The sequence below is a fragment of the Clarias gariepinus genome, chromosome 25 (genome assembly GCF_024256425.1).
Source record: "Clarias gariepinus isolate MV-2021 ecotype Netherlands chromosome 25, CGAR_prim_01v2, whole genome shotgun sequence".
Lineage (NCBI taxonomy): Eukaryota > Metazoa > Chordata > Actinopteri > Siluriformes > Clariidae > Clarias > Clarias gariepinus.
This window is the reverse complement of record NC_071124.1, coordinates 17153080-17173793: the sequence shown is the minus strand read 5'-3', so window position 1 is coordinate 17173793 and position 20714 is coordinate 17153080. Positions and strand designations below refer to the sequence as shown.

The 20714-nt window shown below is 37.3% G+C and overlaps 1 protein-coding gene across 1 annotated transcript; it reads left to right on the top strand.

Annotated features, from left to right (window-relative positions):
- The first annotated feature begins 1775 nt into the window (after positions 1–1775).
- On the top strand, positions 1776–19939 carry acss2l (acyl-CoA synthetase short chain family member 2 like). The gene is made up of 18 exons (XM_053487018.1): positions 1776–2024; positions 2136–2331; positions 4238–4329; positions 4829–4932; positions 7152–7224; positions 7419–7494; positions 8091–8169; positions 9249–9386; positions 9584–9754; positions 9896–10029; positions 13242–13374; positions 13504–13560; positions 15441–15521; positions 16268–16376; positions 17424–17492; positions 17932–18108; positions 18248–18322; positions 18545–19939. Exons 1-18 carry the CDS (start codon positions 1892–1894, stop codon positions 18670–18672), a joined length of 2025 nt encoding a protein of 674 aa, XP_053342993.1. The 5' UTR covers positions 1776–1891; the 3' UTR covers positions 18673–19939.
- The last annotated feature ends 775 nt before the right edge of the window (positions 19940–20714 follow it).

Sequence of the window (20714 nt, the reverse complement as noted above, 5' to 3'; positions counted from 1 at the left end):
ATCATCTGGAGATTGTACCAGCTTTAGTAGATAAAGGCCAACCCTGTGAGGATCCTGAGGCATCCAGAGAAGGACCAGCTCCAGCTGAATTCTGCCTTATTATGATTGGAGCTACACATCCTGCTCCTGTGCTCCCAGTGATCCAGACCCCATCTGCCCTCTGCACCTACTGACTCATCCCTATGCTGAACTGGACTTCATGTTAATTTAAATAATTTCTGTTTATATTGTACTCTCAGCTGCATAACACACATGGTATTATATTATCTCTATCTGTTATCACCCAAATGAGAATGGGTTCCCTGTTGAGTCTGGTTCCTCTCAAGGTTTCTTCCTATTGCCATCTCAGGGAGTTTTTCCTTGCCACTGTCGCCATCACCCTTGGCTTGCTCATCAGAGAAATTTCATTCATTCATCTTGTTATTATCTAGAGACACTTTTCTCACACATACACTATTTATTATTATTTTTTTTTTATTATTTATTTATTTATTTTTTTTTTTTTTTGTGAATTTCTTTCATCTTTGTGAAGCTGCTTTGAGACAATGACCATTGTTAAAAGCGCTATATAAATAAAATTGAATTGAATTGAATTGAATTCACTATTTCCAAACATAACTTTATTGATGAAAATAATAAAGAAATAACATTACAGAAGAATATTTGCATGTCTGTAAAAAAAAAAAGGAACTTATTACATGACAGACAGACCAAAAAATTTTTACATAAAAGAAAATTTTATAAAGAGGACTAAAGAGTGATAAAATGACCACAATTAATATTTGGTGTGAAAACTCTTTACTTGAAAAGAATCAGTCATGTCAGATACAGATTCAGATGCAGTTTTATAAGTAAAACAGCTGTTAGGTTTTACTGAGCATGCTGGAGAATAAACAGTATGTTCTTTTGATAAGTTTATCATGTATTCTTTCGATTTTCTTGCAAAAACCAGGAGCCTACATTAGTTTTTTAGTTAGATTTTTTTCACATTTCCCAATTAGGAGGCTGAGGTTAGAGTGCATGGTCGGCCAGGAATCAGCAACCCTGGTGTCCTTTCTCGAGGGCTCAGCAGTACGGAACATGGTGGAACTGGGTCTTGAACCCCAGCCCTTTAGATCAATAACCCAGAACTTTAACCACTTGAGCCCCATAACAGGTTGCTTTCTTAACAGGTATGCAAATGTTCTTCCGCAATGTTATTTATGGATTAATTTTTAAGGTATGTTTGTAAATAGCGAATGATAAAGACATGATAAACATAAACAGTATAACACAATTTGTACTAAAGATAATATGGTGCCTAAGTACTGTAGCTATAAGGCAGTGTGTGCTTTATTTAAACATGGTGAAGTGTCAAAGTCTAATGGAAAGTTTTAATTTCGGAGGAAACATTATTATATTGTTGTGGTAATCTTTCGCATAAGCTGTAAAGAATGTATGCCATGTTCCAAAAACAAAGCGCTCCTTTACTGGAAGAAGTGAGGAGGCACGTTCTCTCTCTCTCTCTCTCTCTCTCTCTCTATCACGCTCTCTGTCTCTCTGAGACACAAACCATAGCCTATGTTTAGTAGTGCTGGTCCTGCCTCAAACCTTCTCTCCTCCCTCCTACCCTCCCTCCTCCTATAATGGGATCAGCAGCAGGCAGGCCACTCAGCCAATGAAAAAGTAGGAGTGCCAAACAGACCATGCTGACTGGTGTGTGAGGTCCTGAGCAGACCAAGGAAATAATATGACATCATGAGATGGAGGCAGGACTTACAGTGACATCCACAATAAACTGCTTTATAGTTCAAGTGCAGGGCAGTACCCAGCTGTCAATGCTTTTGGGAGTTAAAGGAACAAGACATCTTCGGTTATCAACTGCTTCCTGTTTTAGGTCCATCTGACAAACATGGTTGTTCCTGGGCTGGAAGACAAGGATGAGAAAGTATACTTTCCACCCGAGGATCTGCAAACGGTTGCTCACGTGCCTGATTTTAACTCATATCTTGAGTTGTACAAAAGGTCCATTGAGGAACCTGAAGGTAAGTGAGCTGAAAATTAGCAGAAGTGAAACCTAGGGAAAAACATGTATGCCATTGTATAAGCAGATGTGCTCTGGTGTGTCAGCTTTTGAACAATCTGCTAATCCACAGAGTTCTGGAGGGAAGTTGCTCAAGAGTTTTACTGGAAGAACCCCCCCACAGACCAAATGCTGCAATATAACTTTGATATTACAAAGGGCCAGGTTTCCATCGACTTCATGAAAGGAGCGAAGACCAATATCTGCTACAATGTGCTAGATCGTAACGTGCTGGACCTGAAACTGGGCGAGAAAGTTGCATACTACTGGTGAGCTTGCTTACAGGTTTCTACATCATCCACACTGATTACATCGGAGTTTCACCACCATTGTGTGAAGATAGCACTTCACTGTAAACCGTGTCGCCAGTGGTTTTTTTTTTTTTTTTTTTTTGGGGGGGGGGGTAACTTATTAATGATCTTTGCATTCAATGGAACTGCCAAAACAAGATTAAAATACCTGCTATTGAGGATCAAGGTATTTCGGGTAAACAGTTCTTGGGATTTATTTCACAAATGAGGACCGTTACTTATCTCTGTATCAGCTTTTCAAGAAAATACACCATATACACCTAATTATATGATTACATTATATACCTGATATATACAAAATAAGATTATATGTGTAACTGTGTGGTTACTGTATTGAAAATACTGCAATGTCTACAGTAACTTTAGATTTCTAATAACGCTATCAATTTGACTGATGCATTTTTCTAAAACGACCTACAATAAAAAAATAAATAAAAAAAACATCAAACAGGATACAATCCGAACATTAATCTGACGACTAATCAGACTCTGTGGAAGCTTTGGAATCTCAACTCATAGCCTTCTTACGATTAGATCTTCCACCATGTGATACTACTGTAGTTTATACAGAGAGCAGTCACTATCTCAGAAGACAGAGCAACAGACCAAACAACTGACTCTAGGTCAGACAACGTATCTTGAGAAGTGTGTGTCATATACTACTGAAAGTGCACTGTCTATAAAGTGCCATATGTTACATATTTCTTCATTTGTTATTCATAGCAGGGTTTCTCATAATCTTGAAACAATTATGCATTTAAATTATAGACAGGTATTTAAATAGCAGACAAGTGATTATTAAACATGAATTTGTATCCCCTTTTGCATAACCAAATGTATTATATTATGCATTCTCATAGCATAGTCTTTTTATGTTACTTAAAAGATATACTGTACTTCCCTATCAATATAATAATAAAAATCATAATGATATTGTAATATGTTCAATAGGAACACTGTATGTAATTGATCAATAGGTATGAATCAGCTGTTTACTCAGTGATGATGTCATGCATTATAAAATCATTATGACTAAGCACATATCAGTATAGGAGGACAGGTGATGTTTTATTGGGTCGTCCCAGAGAATGTTGGGACACCTGCTGCCAGCTGTCTCTGTCTGGTTCACCTGATGGGGTGATGCAGTTTAGTGCCAGCGATTGGCAATAATCTAGTTAGACATTAACCAAGAGGTGTTGTTGAAAGCGTGCACACAGCTTCCATCCAACGATTCCCGCTTCTATTTAAAGCTGCCAGGACGAAGCCATAGTCCATGCAAACAATACAGCTGGATACATGGAAGCAAGATCTGGGAAGGTTTACGCCTTAGCAGCAATGCGTGATGATGCAACATGGCAGCACATATCATATATTTCAATGGCCATTTTCTGGCCTAGGAAGACATGACTGTAAATATGGTATGGTTAGTTGTTTTACAGTGATAAAATGACTCCGTCCAATGTGCAGGCTGATTATAGAGGCAAAGCAAACAGCGAAGCTTTGAACAGGCTGCTGGCCATATTGTAATTCAGTCATTTGGCTGTCCTTTCAGCTTGTGCAATAAACTTTGCAGCATTACCATGTAAACATATTGCAGACAGACGTCCAAATATAATGCGGAGAAGCCGGCCAGAGAACGCGTTATCTTCTTTTATATGAGATAAACTATGTTTACATAAAGAAATTTATCATTCAAGAGTTACGAATGTGAATTGTAATGAAATTTAGTTCCTTGTCTTATGTTTAGTCAAAAGTGTTTTTTTTTTTTTTTGCAACAACCTTGATGCAATCTATAAGGGCATATGATTGTACCTCTGCGACTTACCTTACTTTCCTTATTGCCTCCTGCTGATGCTCTGTGTAGGGAGGGGAACACACCTGACCATCATCTAACCATCACATACAGCCAGCTTCTAAAACAGGTGTGCAAATGTGCCAACGCTCTCAAGCAGCTGGGTAAGAGTAGTGCATTTATATTTCTCTGTACAAGTATCTGTGTTGTATCTGGTGTAATTATGCTTGTCCATCCAAAACATATCCAACTATGCATTGCATTTTCCAACCAATATAAATGACACTGCTTTCAGTTCACAATCATTTACAAAACAATTCTGTAAAATTATCCAGCAGCATTTTTGAAACACATTTCCAGGGCTGAGGGTTCGAGTCCCGACCTCGGGTCAGTGTGCATGTAGTAAGGAGATGTTTTTTTTAATTTTTTTTATGAATAATAAATGTTATTGCTGGCTAATTGTCATGGCACAAGTTCAGTGGGAAAGAAACAGTTTCGTCATAACTTGGGCAGAGTAACTCCTCTTTGTGCCAGGCTGCATCACAACATCCTGATTCAAAACTCTATAAATCACAGATATAGACTATATTGTATTACCATAATCTCTGTCTAGGTGTGTGTCTATACAACAATATGAAGTTTGGGTATTTCTCTGTCTTTCAGGTGTGAAGAAAGGAGACCGAGTGGCCATTTACTTGCCTATGATCCCCGAGCTTGTGTTCATCATGCTGGCCTGTGCTCGAATAGGGGCAGTGCATTCCATTGTGGTACGTGTGCACCAGAATTGCTCTCATGTGCAGCAGATTCTGCAAAGCAAACATTATTGCAGGAGCACACTTTCTCTTTTTTTGGCGTTAGTGCTGAGTGCATGTCTCGAGTGAAACTCGTCAGACAACACTGTCAGGATCAACCAGAAGATTATGAGCTTGAGTCTTCCATTTTTTTTATGATGTTGTGCAACCCATATTAATAGAGTTTAATTTGTTGTTATCTTGTGCATTGAGTGTATGCCAGAACTCCCTGTCTCCTTCACCCAGGATTATTTTTGCCATTTGGGTTCTGGTGCCAGGTTGCAGCTGAAGTTAAAAATACTGCCGGGTAACCTTGAAGGCTATTTTAGTGGCATATAAAGGTCTATTTCGGGGTTACTTGCATGTGAGGCCTCATTCCTACCAGGCCATTGTCCCATTTCCTATAACTGAAAACATCTTTCCCTTATGCCAGCTGTAGCTGATTAGGTTAGACATGTCCTGTTTGTGTCTTTAGTTTTGCACTCAAACTAACTAAAGCTTCTGTGGAATTACAGTATATGCAATTACATTCATCTTTACAGAAAAACAAGTGCCTATTTTTGCATCTGATTATTGTATGGGGCGATGTAGAATTCCTACAGAAGAACATGCACAAGTGCATTTTAACAAATAATGAACAAAACTAATGAAGGCACATAATAATAAATAAAAATAAATAATAATAGATAAATAAATCCTACGTATCATATGTCCTATATGTAAAAATTACTAAACAAAAATGCAAATAAAATCACATAAATTGTCGTGGCCAATTCCTCCCCGTCACTAGGGGGCTCCCACATTAAGGCTACTACTACCATTCAGCCGAAGACTATCACGTGTTTCCCCCAAACCGCGTGACGCCAGCCGACCGCATCTTTTCGAACTGCTTGCTCACGCACTGTTAGGGGCGGAGTAACACACTCGGAGGACAGCGCTAGCTGCTCCTTCCGCTTGCGCGAGCTCACAGACGCCCCTGATTGGCTGTAGAGCCGTGATTAATGTGGGAGCACAAAGATCCTCTCATCTCTCCCCCCTGAGAGAGCTCGGCCAATCAGCTCTCTCTAGACCTCCGATTGTGAGAACCAGCGCTCCCCGGATGATAGGGCGAGCACTTTAGCACTGCGCCACTCTGAGGCCTGTTAAGAGAAATTTTTACGAAACTGACTTTTTCTCAAAATTCTGATTAAACTAATAATTCAGATTTTATTAGATTCCATGGATGCTGGTTAAGGCTGGTTTGCTGGTTTTTAGGACACAGACATTTATTTATTTTTATTACTTAAGGAAATGGGCACCATAAAAAATTAAGTTCTGACTTTTTTTTACTGACTTAATCTAAAAAATATATATATATATATCACAATTCTATTTTTTGTGTTTTTTTGAATTATTTTCTTAGAATTTTGATTTTCGACTTTAATTTAAAATCTAATTTTAATATCAGAATTCAGACTTTTTCCCTCTCAGAATCCAGACCTTTTTTTTTTTTTAATTCAGACCTAAATACGAAAAATTCACATCTATTATCAGAATTCTGAATTTTCCCCCTCAGAATTCTGATTTCTTTTTTCAAAATTCGGACTTAAAACTAATAAATTAGATTTTTCAGATTCTAATTTAATCTCAGAATTTTCACTTTTTTTCTCAGAATTCTAACTCTAAAACCAAAAAAAAAAAAAAGTGTCCCTGTCCTCCCTTGTAGACATTAGCTTTAGAGCTCTAGTGCAATAATTCTGCATCAGTGGATGCTGGTTAAGGGAGATTTTTATGAAACAGAAATTCATTTAATTTTACTTATACTTACAGAGAGGCGCACCATAAAAATTAAGTTATAACTTTTTCTCAGAATTCTGACTTAATCTAAAAAAAAATATTTCACAATTCTGACGTTTTCCCTTCAGAATTCAGACTTTAATGAAAAAAATCAAATTTTTATATCAGAATTCTGACTTTTTCTCAAAATTTACTTTAAACTAATAATTTTGATTTTTTCAGATTCAAATTTAATTTCAGAATTTTGACTTTTACTCAGAATTTTAACTCTGAGACTAAAGTGATAAGTATCAAAAAGAATCAAGTCTTATTAACAGAAACTCGACAGGTCTGACCGACCACCCTTAGTTCTGATAATGGTGTGCGTTTATATTGCACCGCGCTGTTCTCTTCTCTGCGTCACTCTGTCCTTTCTTCAGTTTGCAGGGTTTTCCTCTGAGTCTCTGGCTGAGAGGATCGTGGACGCTCAGTGTAACATCCTGGTGACGGCAGGTAACACACACTCTGACGTGTGACACTGTGCCAGCAAAGTCAACTTGAGTTTATCATTCTGTATTTATGAGGCAATTATCGTCAGATATCAGTTGGAAAACAATGGATAAGACACAGTAAATACTGTAAGATGCCCGGCCCTTTTTAACTATCTTCTTTTCATGCTTTTGTGTGTGTGGCTGTCCAACTTGCAGACGGCGTTTACAGGGGAGACAAGCTAATCAACCTGAAGCAGATTTCAGACCATGCCTTGGAGCATTGCCGGGAAAAGTAAGTGTCCTCCTTCTACTACGTCTTGATCTCTTTCAGTCACGTTAGCTTTCTTTTTACCCAAACCTGCCCTAACAAGCCCCAGCCTGGGCCCGTTGGCCTTACACCCTGCACCAGCTGCCTTTATTGAAGCTTATCAGTCCCACTCAGCCACTCAAAGCCATGGCCAACGGCGACAAGTTGCCGGGCAACAGCACGGCGTGGAAACGGCATGCACGGGTTGTCATGGCGACAGGTGAAACGGACCGTACGTGCAACTGAAGAGGGCAAAGAGATGAAATGTGAAAAAAAAAAATGAAGGATGGTAAATAATGTAATAGAAACCCTTCCCGATCAGAAGGTGCTGTTGACACTCTGACTCATCCAACACAAAGATAAGTGGATGTGATGGCACGATGAGACATATTCGACTTACACATTATACAAACTACAATTTTCTGACCTCAGTTGTTGCCCCAGTTGTGATTAATCCCTTGCATCGAACTAACTTGATTTATAAATGTGGTGGAGTTGTTGAGTCATAGTTACAGACATTCTCCTTCACCTCATCTCTCCCTCTCTCTCTCTCTCTCTCTCTCTCTCTCTGTATATTTCAGAAGTGCATTTACAGTCAAGAAATGTCTCGTAGTGAAGCATCACGCCTTCAAGACAACCAATACCTGCAATAAGCTACAGGTTGGTCTAACTCACTTTTTTGCTTGTTTGTTTGTTTGTTTCAGATGAGACAAGATTTAATACAAAATCAGTGTTTCCACCTCACTGTTTAAAATATTGGATATATGATGTCTTACACCGGCTCATATTGTATTTGCATTAGAGTTTAAATGCGATGGACCTGTCTACTTATCTGTACAGTACTATGCAAAAGTCTTGACACCCCCTTACCATTTCTTCATATTTTACTTTAAAAGAGCCAGACGTTCTTGTATTTTTAATGTTCAGTAAACTTGAGGAATAGTACGTCATGCTTCCAGAATGACCTTTGTCTTTTATTTCCAGTCCAGTCCCTGTACCTGATCAGTTTCAAAAGAATGTTTTTTTGTTTGTTAAGCCACATAGTGACCTATGAATCACCCTCGCTCACTCATCGTCTATACCGCTTTATCCTGTATTCAGAGTCGCAGGGGCTTGGAGCCTATCCGAGGAGGTGGAGTACACCCCTCATATACACTCACTCACACACTCATTCACACACTACAGGCAATTTGGAAACGCCAATTAGCCTAATCTGCATGTCTTTGGACTGTAAATGGAAATCAGAGTACCTGGAGGAAACCCACCAAGTATGGAGAGAACATGCAAACTCCATGAAAGGCATGAAACAGTGAGAAACAGGTGATCAGTGGTTTTAACAGACAAGAGGAGAAATTAGGTTGCTGCTGAGGTTGTGAAAAAACAACACATTTTTAAATTGTGTTTTTAAGCACTTTGCAGCCTGTCTGGAAAACACCCCCAAAAAAACCCAGAGTGTCATTGTGGTCTGTTCACAGCAGCTCTAAGAGATTCTCAACATCAGCCACATCCCTTGAGTTTATAAATGGTGTCAACTAGTGATGTGCCTGGGAATTTATTTTTTTTCGTAATAATTATAATAATTTTGGTTTGTACCTGCCTGCAATATTTTTATTAAAAATCTGTGTATTAATATCCATTTTAACCACTATATACTGTCATTTCCAATAACATACTGTACTCATATTTGTTTACTTCCTTACAGTGAATTTATGCATGTTTATTGTGTTTGTATCTCACAGACTCCCTGGAATGCAGAATGTGACGTGTGGTGGGATGACGTTGTGAACGTCGCATCTGAGGAGTGTGAGCCCGAGTGGCTGGATGCTGAAGACCCGCTTTTCATCCTTTATACCAGCGGGTCCACGGGCAAACCCAAGGCAAGGACTTTCATCTATTTATTTATTTATTTATTTATCTACAGCACTTAAAAAATGCACTGAGGATGACAAGCTAGTATTGCATTGACTACAGAGACACCATGGTGAACAATTCATTATTATGGTACTGTAGTATGGCACAAATACCAGAACTATGTGTTGAATAACATTGTTATTGGTTTGCTGGTGTTTTATAGGGCATACTGCACACAACTGCTGGCTACCTGATCTACACATCTCTTACATTTAAATACGTTTTCGATTACCACCATGATGATGTGTATTGGTGCACGGCAGACATTGGCTGGATTACAGGCCACTCCTACATCGCATATGGTCCGCTAGCCAATGGGGCGACCAGTGTCCTGGTTAGCCATGCTTTATTATACCTATGTTTTTTAATCCAAAGTAAATTCCATCACAACTTGGTTGGTGTGTATAATCAGACATATGTATGTGTGTGTGTGTGTGTGTGTGTGTGTGTGTGTGTGTGTGTGGACTTGTGGCAGTTTGAAGGCATTCCAGTCTACCCTCATGTGGGCCGGATTTGGGAGATCATAGAGAAGCACAGAGTGTCTAAGTTTTACACAGCACCCACTGCCATCAGGCTGCTTATGAAGTTCGGGAGTGAGCCACTGCAAAAGTGAGTGTAATGTAGTGCACACTTTATGTATTCTACACACATCTCTCATGATTATTTATCTTATTTTAAAGATAAGATTATAAGAAATCACATCCAGCTGTTATAGAAGGATGATCAAAGACAGGGTGGTATGATGACACGAAATGAAGCTACTGTAAACCATAATAATAATAATCAGGATAAGTATTTGGATATTTAGATGGGATGTATTGTACATCCTGAAGTAGTTTATTTATCTTTTACCATAGCAAAGAATTTTGTTAATTAAACTTGAACCTTTTTGTATCTTACTGGGCTTCCCAGTAAGTATAATAATAATAATAATAATAATAATAATAATAATAATAATAATAATAGGCGGCATGGTGGCTCACTGGTTAGCACTGTCACCTGCACCTTTAGGGTCGAGAGTTCAATTCCCGCCTCGGGACTGTGTACATGGAGTTCTCCCCGTGCTTGGTGGATTTTCTGCGATGACTCCCTCAGTTTAAACCACACACAGATTAGACTAACTGGTGTTACCAAATTGTCCATAGTGTGTGTGTATTGGCTCCCTGTCCAGGGTGTACCCCTCCTCCTGCCCCAAGTCTCCTCAGATAGTTTCTAGTCCCTTGAACCGGTATACAGGATGAAGCGGGTTAGTAATAATTATAATTATTACTTTTTATTTTTTCCAGATTTTCTCTCTAATTTATTCCTCCCCGTCACTAGGGGGCTCCCACATTTAGGCTACTACTACCACTCAGTCAGGAGGGCCGAAGACTATGACTTCGCCAGCCGACCGCATCTTTTTGAAATGCTCGCTCACGAACCGCTGGGGGCGGAGTAACACACTCGGAGGACAGCACTATCCGCTCCTTCCGCTTGCGTGAGCTCACAGACGCCCCTGATTTGCTGTAGAGCCGTGATTATTGTGTGAGCACAAAGTACCTCTCATCCCTCCCCTCTGAGAGAGCTCGGCCAATCAGCTCTCTCTCCTCCGGCTGCGTGAGGTTACAGCATCACCTGGGAATCGAACCCGCGTTCTCCGGATGATAGGGCGAGCACTTTACCACTAAACTATTATTATTATTATTATTATTATTGTTATTACTTTTATTATTATTAATAGTTGTAGTAGTAGTAGAGTTTAAATATATAGTTAACTTTTACAATTTATGTTGTGGATCATTATCACTTATCCTATAGCAGCAATACTGATTCTACTCATCACAGTCATCTCTGGGGGGTTTTTCTCGTCATGTTGCAAAGAAACCACAAAGCTTTCTATTTTTAAAACTGTTGCATGCTAAAAAAAAATAAATACCCAAAAAAAAAAAATAGCAACAAACTGCCACTGAGAAAATGTTTGCAAATCATGACCAAATCAGGAAGTTGGTGGTCAAGTATGAGCTGATCTGCATAGATGAACATTTCACTTTAAATACTGTAAACGCAAAAGGCAAAAAAATAATAATAAAATAAAATTCTAAAGACCATTAAAAAAAAGTTTAAAAAAATAAATAAATAAAAAACTTATTCCATTTTAAAAGGGTCTTATTCCAATTCAGGACTCAAGGATTCAATTCAAGGAGCATTTAGCATCATGAAAGAGGAATTTCCATCAATTAATTTTCTTTTAGCTCTTGAAATCGTTGAAATGTTTGACCTTCAGACGCACACAGAGAACATGCGAAAACCCACAAACAGATCAGGACTGAGCTATTAACCCTGGAACCATTGTGCTACTTAGACATGTGTTTGCAAGGCCTTCAAGCGGAATGCAGTTTAAAATAAGGGGAAAGTAATCAGAAGGTATTTGGAGATTTGATTCGTCTCAGTAACCAGGAAGTTTGTAACTTTATCCGGTTCTCAGAAGAAAAAAAAAAACTGACACAGCAGACGACACCTCATGCTCGAATGATGCTTTTTTTCATGACTTTTATCACCATAACCCGAGTAATTGAGATTTACGATTAGACCAGCATGTTCTAACGGAACTGACAGCTAGCTATTCCGATGCGCTCTTCAGAAGCTTCTCCTCAGGGCTCAGGGCCTGTTAGGCGGCTGCGGTTGAAGCAGTAAACTGTACTGCAGTCTCTGATGGTGTAGGATTTAACTGGAACTCACTGGTTTTCGTGGCATGACGGGGTTCACTGGGTTCATTTCCCAGCTCTGTGCTGCCAGGAGAGTGGAACTGATGCCATCTACTGGAGACAGAAGGGATCACAAGCAGAGAATGTTCTAGCAATAACGACTGTCATTTGTCTTGTTTTATTAAGGTATTAACTTGCGCACAGGCTAACAAGAACAACATGAGCAACAACAAAAGTGCAAATATAACGGAAATATAATATCGAGAAAGAGTGTTGAGCTTTATGGTTGCTTTGTAACATGATAAGCTGTTTTTTGGTTTTGTTTTGTTTTTTGAACCTAAAGAAAGAGAACAATGAGGCTGATAAGGGAACTCCTGTTTAGCTGCTTTAACATAATTGCATTAAATACATTCTGTACCATTCAATGTCACTACAAGTGGTTAAAACATTATGATTTAAAATTAGAATCACTTGCCAGTTAAATGAAGATATCGATTTAGGCGATGCTGTTACTGTCTCATCGCATTACTACGTTGTTAATCATTTTCCTATAACAGCATATGCAAAGTGTTTTATTCCTTACATAACAAATTAAGGTATGTTATTTTTTATGTACATAAACCGTATTTTCTTAGATGACTTACATAATTAGTTTAGCCTTCATTCCCCCCCATTTTAGGTTTCTCTTAATTCAGTCTCATCATTAGTAAAAACAACAATAATGCAGGTTTATGTTACTATAATATTACTATAATAAGAAAATATTTTATATCACTATTTATATTACTAGTATAATAAACGCCAAGCCTTCCAATTGCTGAGTATTCTCATACAATTGCAAAGTGCTGAATGAATGAATGAATAACAATCCCTATTTTAATTATGCATATTTTTTTTATTTATATCCGTGACATAGTATTTCTATAATTTGTTATTTTATGTTTTGACTAAGTTGTTACTTTTACTTGTCTCTCCCTCTCTTTTTTTAAAAAGTAAATACCGAAAAAAAAGGCTCTTTGAAACAGTTACATGTTGTCTTTAATTTCAATGATCTCTGACCGTTTAAAGAATCATCAATAATATCACAAGCTCTGATCTCTGGAATTAATTCATGGCTTCTTACTCTGTTTGTTTCAGATATGATCTGTCCAGTTTGCGTGTCCTGGGGACCGTAGGAGAGCCCATAAACCCAGAGGCCTGGCTCTGGTATCATGAAGTCGTGGGTCAGGGTAGATGCCCCGTAGTTGACACGTTCTGGCAGACTGAGACGGTAAAGTAATGTACATTTGCCAAAAGAACATAAGTATGCACATCTAAAGGATGTATACATAGTCACTGAGTGAAGATTTATTTTGTATAATAAATTTTACAAATTTGAAAAGTTGTATTTGGTGTTTAGGGAGGTCATGTTCTGACTCCACTGCCTGCAGCAACACCACTAAAGCCAGGATCTGCAGTAAGTCGCTTTATTTCCATATATTTCTCGGTTAATTTTAAAACAAGATAATGATAACTGATTGCGTAGTTGGTTTCTTTTTTATGGGTAAAATGCATTCTGATTATTAGTATCATCAAATTTAGTCTGGATTTTTCAATATCTAATCTAATCTAATCTAATCTAATCTAATCTAATCATTCGCCTGCCTGACTTTACATGCATATGAACTTGAGTAACATCCAATTCCTAATGCATAGGGTTTAATATGATGTTGGCCCCGCCCCTTTTGCAGCTATAACAGCTTCATCTCTTCTGGGAAGGCTTTCCACAAGGTTTAGGAGTGTGTTTATAGGGATTTTTGACTATTCTTCCAGAAGCGCGTTTGTAAGATCAGACACTGATGTTGAAGCTGTTAATACCCAAAACTGATGAAGCTGTTATAGCTACAAAGAGTGGGCCAACATCATACTAAACCCTATGGATTAAGAATTGAATGTTACTTAAGTTAAAATGCATGTGAAGGCAGTCTAGAGAATAGTTTGGGCAAAATAGAATATTTTAAAATATTTAAAAATAAATAACACAACATACCTTTTGTGCATTTTTAGTTACTTTCAATGTTGTGAAACAATTAGTTCCTGCTATTACTTACATTAACATCACCGAGAAACAGTTCTTTACGAGTCTCTCTTGGCATTAGTTAAAAAGTGCAGCTTTTATATTACTGTAATATTACTATAATAAAAAAGTAATACTATAATAGTAATATTTTATATTACTATTTATATTACCATAATAATAAATGCCAAGCCTTCCAATACCTGATTTATCTCAGACGCTAAGACATAGAGAGTCCTTTGGAAAAAAAAAATGAAAGAATGAATAAATGAATAACTAGCCTCATGTTAATAATTATATATATATTGGTTGGATGTAAAACCTTATATTGCGTGTTTAAAATTTATAAATGACATTTAGACTGTATAGAAGCCCTGAATCAGGAGGAGTGGATTTCTTTCAAGAGTTATATCAGTGTTCAGTTTAGTTTTATATATTCATATTATACAGTACTTATGACATAATTTTTCCTTATTTTGTTATTTTCACTTATTATTTTGACTTAATGGTCTAATTATTCTGGAGCAGTGATGGTTCAGTTGGTTGAGGCTCTGGGATGCTGATCTGAGGGTTGGGGGTTCGGGCCCTACCACCAATGGCTTGCCACTTTTGGGTCCTTGGGCAAGACCCATAACTGGGGTACAACCCAGAAACTGCATGCAGTACCAAACCCATGACTTCGGTTGCAAGGGGGAGGGCATTTAGCATAAACCCTGTGAAAGGCCTTGTGGATTAAATGAAACCACCCTAGTATAATAAAGACAAAGCCCAAGAGAAAAAAGTGTCTCATTATTTCGATGTCATTTTGTTTTGCTTAGTATCTCATTATTTCAACTATTTTAAATAAAGTCCTTACTTTTCATAACTTGTTATTTAATATTATAAAAGCTTATCAAGTCATTATTTTAACTTAAAAAGAGGGGTTACTTTAACTTATTATCCCATTATTTTTAATTCATATTTCATTATATTGACTTTATGACCCATGATTTTTACAACTTGCAGTTTCAGGGGAAAAAAAAAACACTTGAACATAAGCCAAAGAAAATGACTGTGCAATCTGTTATGTGTTACAGTGTGTTACAGTGTGTTACAGTGTATTATGATTTTGGCAGTGTAACATCATTTATTTATGAGAACTTGTAACAATTGCTTATGATGAAGACAGAATGTTGTTACACAGGCAAACCTAGCTGACAGTGATGTAGTGTGCGGGATGTAAATAACGTAAATGCCCACTACAATATGATTTATTTTTTGTTTGTGTGTGCATTATGCAGACGTTACCATTTTTCGGTGTGCAGCCCACAATCCTGAACGAGCACGGAGAGGAGCTGGAGGGAGAAGCCGAGGGCTACTTGGTGAGAGGCTTGTAGCTCAGAGGGCAGCTTTATTCATTTATTTATTTAATCATTTATTTATTTATTTTTAATTGCTTGCTGGTCCTAGCAAATATCTCATTAAAATTGTAAAGCATGCATGTTATGCCTCTTTTTAGATTTTAATTCATAGTATCGACTCACATTGCAAATGGAATAAAGCTTTAGTCCTGCTGACGAACCTTGAACATATACAGTACTAAAGTGTCAAAGTCATAAATCACCATTTCTTCATATAAAATGTATAATTTTATATTGAAATTTTATATTTAACAACTTCAGCAGCAACCTCATTTCCCCTCTCGTCTGTTCCAACCACTCAGCATTCAGCATCACTCATTCAGCAACAGTCACTACATTAGGGCCAGTGACACCACCAAAGCATGTGGCAGATGACACTTTGTAGAAACTTTCACCGTACTGTAAAATATGTAAGACTATCAGAAGAAAATGTGTGAAATTGATGGTAGAGGTGCCCATTTTATCACCTTTAACAGAAATGTACAATTTAATGTGAGCTGGCTAGCCAGTTAGCCGAGTGGCTATAGAGTTAGTGTACCATCTTTGGGAGACATATGCACTACCAAAGCAGGAATAAACAGCCAATTTTGTGATATTATATTAAAACTGTTAAGCAATGACTTTATTAAGTGATTATCAGTAAGACTGAAGTAATGAAGACTGTTTGAGGCCTCTGTTTAACTGCAGGTTTGACTGTATGATTCCAGGTTTTCTGTAAACCCTGGCCAGGCATCATGCGGGGCATCTATCAAAATCAAGAACGATTCCAAAACACGTACTTCAAAAAGTTCCCAGGGTTTTATGTGACAGGAGACGGTAAGTGACGGGAAAATGAGATGTCAGCTTGATGTGCAGTGGAGCTACAGTTACCATCCAGAAATTGATTCTTTTTCAATAAATGCACCTTTCATACCCATTATACCACATCAACTACTGATTTATTTATAATATTTTATGAATGAAAGACATTTATAAATGCCCTTATCCAAATTTTATGGAACATCCATGAAAGAAATTCCTGGGTTCACTTACAGTCATGTTCGAAAGTTAGTACACCCTCTTTATTTACGTTAGTACATCTGTGTGTGTGTGTGTGTGTGTGTGTGTGTGTGTGTGTGTGTGTGTGTGTGTGTGAGAGAAACATAAGAAAAATCATCTGATTGTAGTGGGTCTTAATATTAGGGAAATACAAACCTCGGACAACCAACTATGTATAACTTTTAAACAACATTTTTATTTTATTTGGCTTCATTTTTGTTAAATAAATAATGGCTCGGTGAAAGTTATATGTTGTAGGCTGTATTTTCCTAATACTAAGACCTACTATAATAAGATGAGTTTTACTGTTGTCAAACAAAAAGCTTTTATTAACTTTTAGCTTGTATTAAAAACTTTTACACGTTTGTATGTGAACTTACTGTATATAAACATTCTCTCACATTATTTTACTAGGAAACTGCAAAACTGTCCATCATAAAGACTTTCCTGTAATAGAAAAGACTTAAATGAGGAGCTTTCATTCTGTTGCTTGCTTGTGGAAGCTTCTTTATATAATAATAATAATAATAATAATAATAATAAAAATAATAATAACAATAATAATAATAATAATAAATAATAATAATCATAATAATAATAATTACAATGGTATTTATTTATTTATTTATTATTGTTATTTTTTTTATAAATACAGTCTTATAAATAAATAAATATAAATATTTATTATATAAATACTGCTAATTCTCCTAGAGTAAAGCAAATCGCTGTATGACCTTCTGGTGTTGTATTCCATTAGCACCGTGCTGCATTACAGAGGTGTCAGTGTTGTGCTGACAAGGTGTGTGCCGTGTCTTTTCATTTCAGGATGCAGGAGGGACAAAGATGGGTATTATTGGATAACTGGCAGAATAGATGACATGCTCAATGTCTCAGGTGAGGGTTAGTTTATTATAGATTAATTATATCTGCTGTGATTATGTTTAACATTTTCTAATAGGTCTAAGGCTTTAGGGAGTTTTTTTTATCTATTAAACAACTGTTTTTCTGTTGCATTACTATATAAATAATATGAAAGATTTTGCCTGTACAGTACATTGGTCAGAACTGGCTCTTTTAATGACATCTTTATGTCTCATACATTGGAGAACTCGAAATCAATCTCAGAAAATTTCTGTCTGTATGTCTGTATGTCTGTCCAGTCGATTTTGTCTCAGCATCACATAAAACTGGGTGGATAGAATTTAATAAAATCTTGCCAGTCCTTCTGTATTTCCCTAAAGTTAAATCTGTACCATAAATTAAATCGAGTTAAATCGAGTAAAAGTTTTTGGATTACAGAGACATAGAAATATGGAAATCTACCTTCTTCCAGGTCACTTGCTGAGCACAGCTGAGGTGGAGGCGGCGTTATCAGAACACCCGGCTGTGGCTGAAGCAGCTGTGGTCAGCTGTCCTCATACAGTGAAGGGCGAATGTCTTTACTGCTTTGTCACACTTAAGGACAGCCAGGAGTTCAACCACACACTCAAGGAGGAGCTTAAGAAAAAAGGTCAGTTGTTACCCAGAGGACTGGAGTGTGATTTATAGATCTTATATAATTTTACAGATTTTATAGATTTTATTGCCACAAAATGAAACAAATATATATATATTTTATATTATATTTATATATATTTTTTTTTTGACAGTGAGAGAAAAGATCGGCCCAATAGCCACTCCAGATTTCATACAGAATGCCCCTGGCCTCCCTAAAACCCGCTCAGGTTTGATCATCATCTTTATTTTCTAATTTCTTAACCCTTGTATTCCGTTTACTACTTATCAGTTGATCTCATATTCAGTCCTGAAGTGTTTTATTCCTTTTATGCCACAGTCATTTTTCAGTGCTATAGTAGGTCATTTATGAGAAAAATAATCAACACCTCCCGGCCGATCAGATTCGCGAGTGCTGTGGTATAAATTCTTAGGTTTTTTTTCCTCCCTAGGAAAGATCATGCGGCGGATCCTGAGGCAGATTGCCCGGAACGAGAAGGACCTGGGTGATCTTTCCACTCTGGCTGATCCCAAAGTTGTAGAAGTGCTCTTCAGTCAGAGGTGTGAGGCAGCAGCATGAGAGCTTCATGACACTTCTCATGCCTTTCCAATTACTCCAGGAACAGCTTCAATAATCAAAAAAGAAAAAATGTTCTCAATGGCCAGTAGTGGGTTAGCCGATCCTAAATTAGAAGCAGAGGGGCTTTTTTCACCCTATCCGTAATGGAGTTTAGATTTTCCTTGAAGCCTTGATGTAAAAATTTGCACAAAAGCACGCACAAGGACGATTTTGACTGATGTTCACAGATGTTCTGGAATAAACTGTGTGTGAGTCCTGTTATATTTAAGAAGGTACCCAAACAGACAGGTCATGTACTGTAGATACTTAAGATAACCATATTGTGTCACCAGCCACTGAACATTGTAACGGTCCAACCACTAGACTTCAATAGTGTACATACGATCCACTATATATAGATATATAGATATCCACAAGATATACAATATGCAATATGACAGGTCAAGTACTCATCAGAAAAAAATGACTTGATATATGTTACTGTGTTCGCACCCTTGATAAACTGTAGCAGATATTAGTCTATAGCACATTTATGAGGCTTGACCTTTGCCATTCCTAGACAAGCTAGAAGAGATGGGAATCACCTGATACGATATGGTATTATCACGATACCCAAGTTGACAATTAGATTTGTCTTGTAATGCTTTAAGTATCATGATTTTGTAAAAATCCCAATCATGATTTTGTATATCCCAATCCCCCCCCATCATCTCTACTAAGTAGTAAGAGTGTTTTGTTAAACAAATAAGACCATATCAATGGTCATGTAAGCTGTGATCCAATTTCATAGTGACACTACGTACCCAGTTACAACCTAACGTGCAGTGAATAATCAGACAAGATTATAAAACCAATACTTCATGCAAGTAAAAGTTTTTGTTTGTATGAATTAATATTCTGATCAAGGTAATGAAATGTAAACGTGTGATTGAATGCCGGGCGAATCCTCGCTGCATGGAATATACTACTTAGACCAAAAAAATAGTCTTTTTGTTCATTCTTGAATTGCGTACCAAGTGTGTATCGTGTGAAACAGACCGTTTCTTACTTTACGTATCATCAAGAACATAACACCTGTACACACTTTAGGTCTTCTGTTGGTCTTCCTTATAGTTCTCAAATCTTGATTAAAATCATGATATCACATGAAAATGCATTCTGGTTACATTCATTTGAAATGTTTTGTAACTTGCTGCTTTAATGCTGTAATGCACATTGGCTTAAAGCTGAATGTTTTCAAGGTTCTATATAAATAAATGTTCTTACGTACTAACTAAGTGATGCGTCATTCTATGTCTTTTTGAACAAACCCTTGTCTGTAATACCTAAAATGCCCTTACACTTGTGAGACACCACTGTTCTTATGCTATTGGATCATAACATTCTGAAGTCAGCCTCAGAATTATCTTGACGCCCTTGGTAAATATGGATTAAATAAAGATTATACGTAGGTAACCATGCTGGAAATAAATAAAATAAACTTTTTTTTTGGTGAAGTGGTTAGTACCACCAGGGTCTGGGTTCGATTCCCACCTCGGGTTTGTGTGCATGGAGATTGCGTATTCTTCCTGTGTCTGGTGCTTGGGTTTTCTTCGGGTACTCCGGTTTCCTCCCACAGTCCAAAGACTAACTGGCATTCCCAAATTGCCCATAGTGTGTGAATGTGAAAAAGCATGTGAGTGTGTCTGTGATGGATTGGCACTCTATTGGCACTCAATCTTGTAAGATTTCCATAAAAAAACAGCTGCATATATTATCATCTTTTTGTTTGAAAAATAAAGATTAAGATAACATCTGGTGATTTTGTTCTAAAATTAGAGCAGGGATGCACAATTTCATAAGGTGTAACCGAAAACAAATACATCAATTATTTTATCCATTATCTACATATATACCGCTCATTGTGTGTAGGGTCTCAGGGGGTCTGGAGTCTATCCAGGGGAACTTAGGACAAAAGGCAGGGGACACTTTGGATGTGGTGCCAGTGCATCGTGGAGCAGAATCACACAAACAATACGAGGAATTTGGAAACACCGATCAGC

Coding starts and splice junctions, on each gene's coding strand:
- acss2l (XM_053487018.1), top strand. CDS start 1,892: ATGGTTGTTCCTGGGCTGGAAGACAAGGATGAGAAAGTATACTTTCCA. Junction 4,330..4,828: donor CAACGCTCTCAAGCAGCTGG/GTAAGAGTAGTG, acceptor TCTGTCTTTCAG/GTGTGAAGAAAGGAGACCGA. Junction 13,561..15,440: donor CACTAAAGCCAGGATCTGCA/GTAAGTCGCTTT, acceptor TGCATTATGCAG/ACGTTACCATTTTTCGGTGT.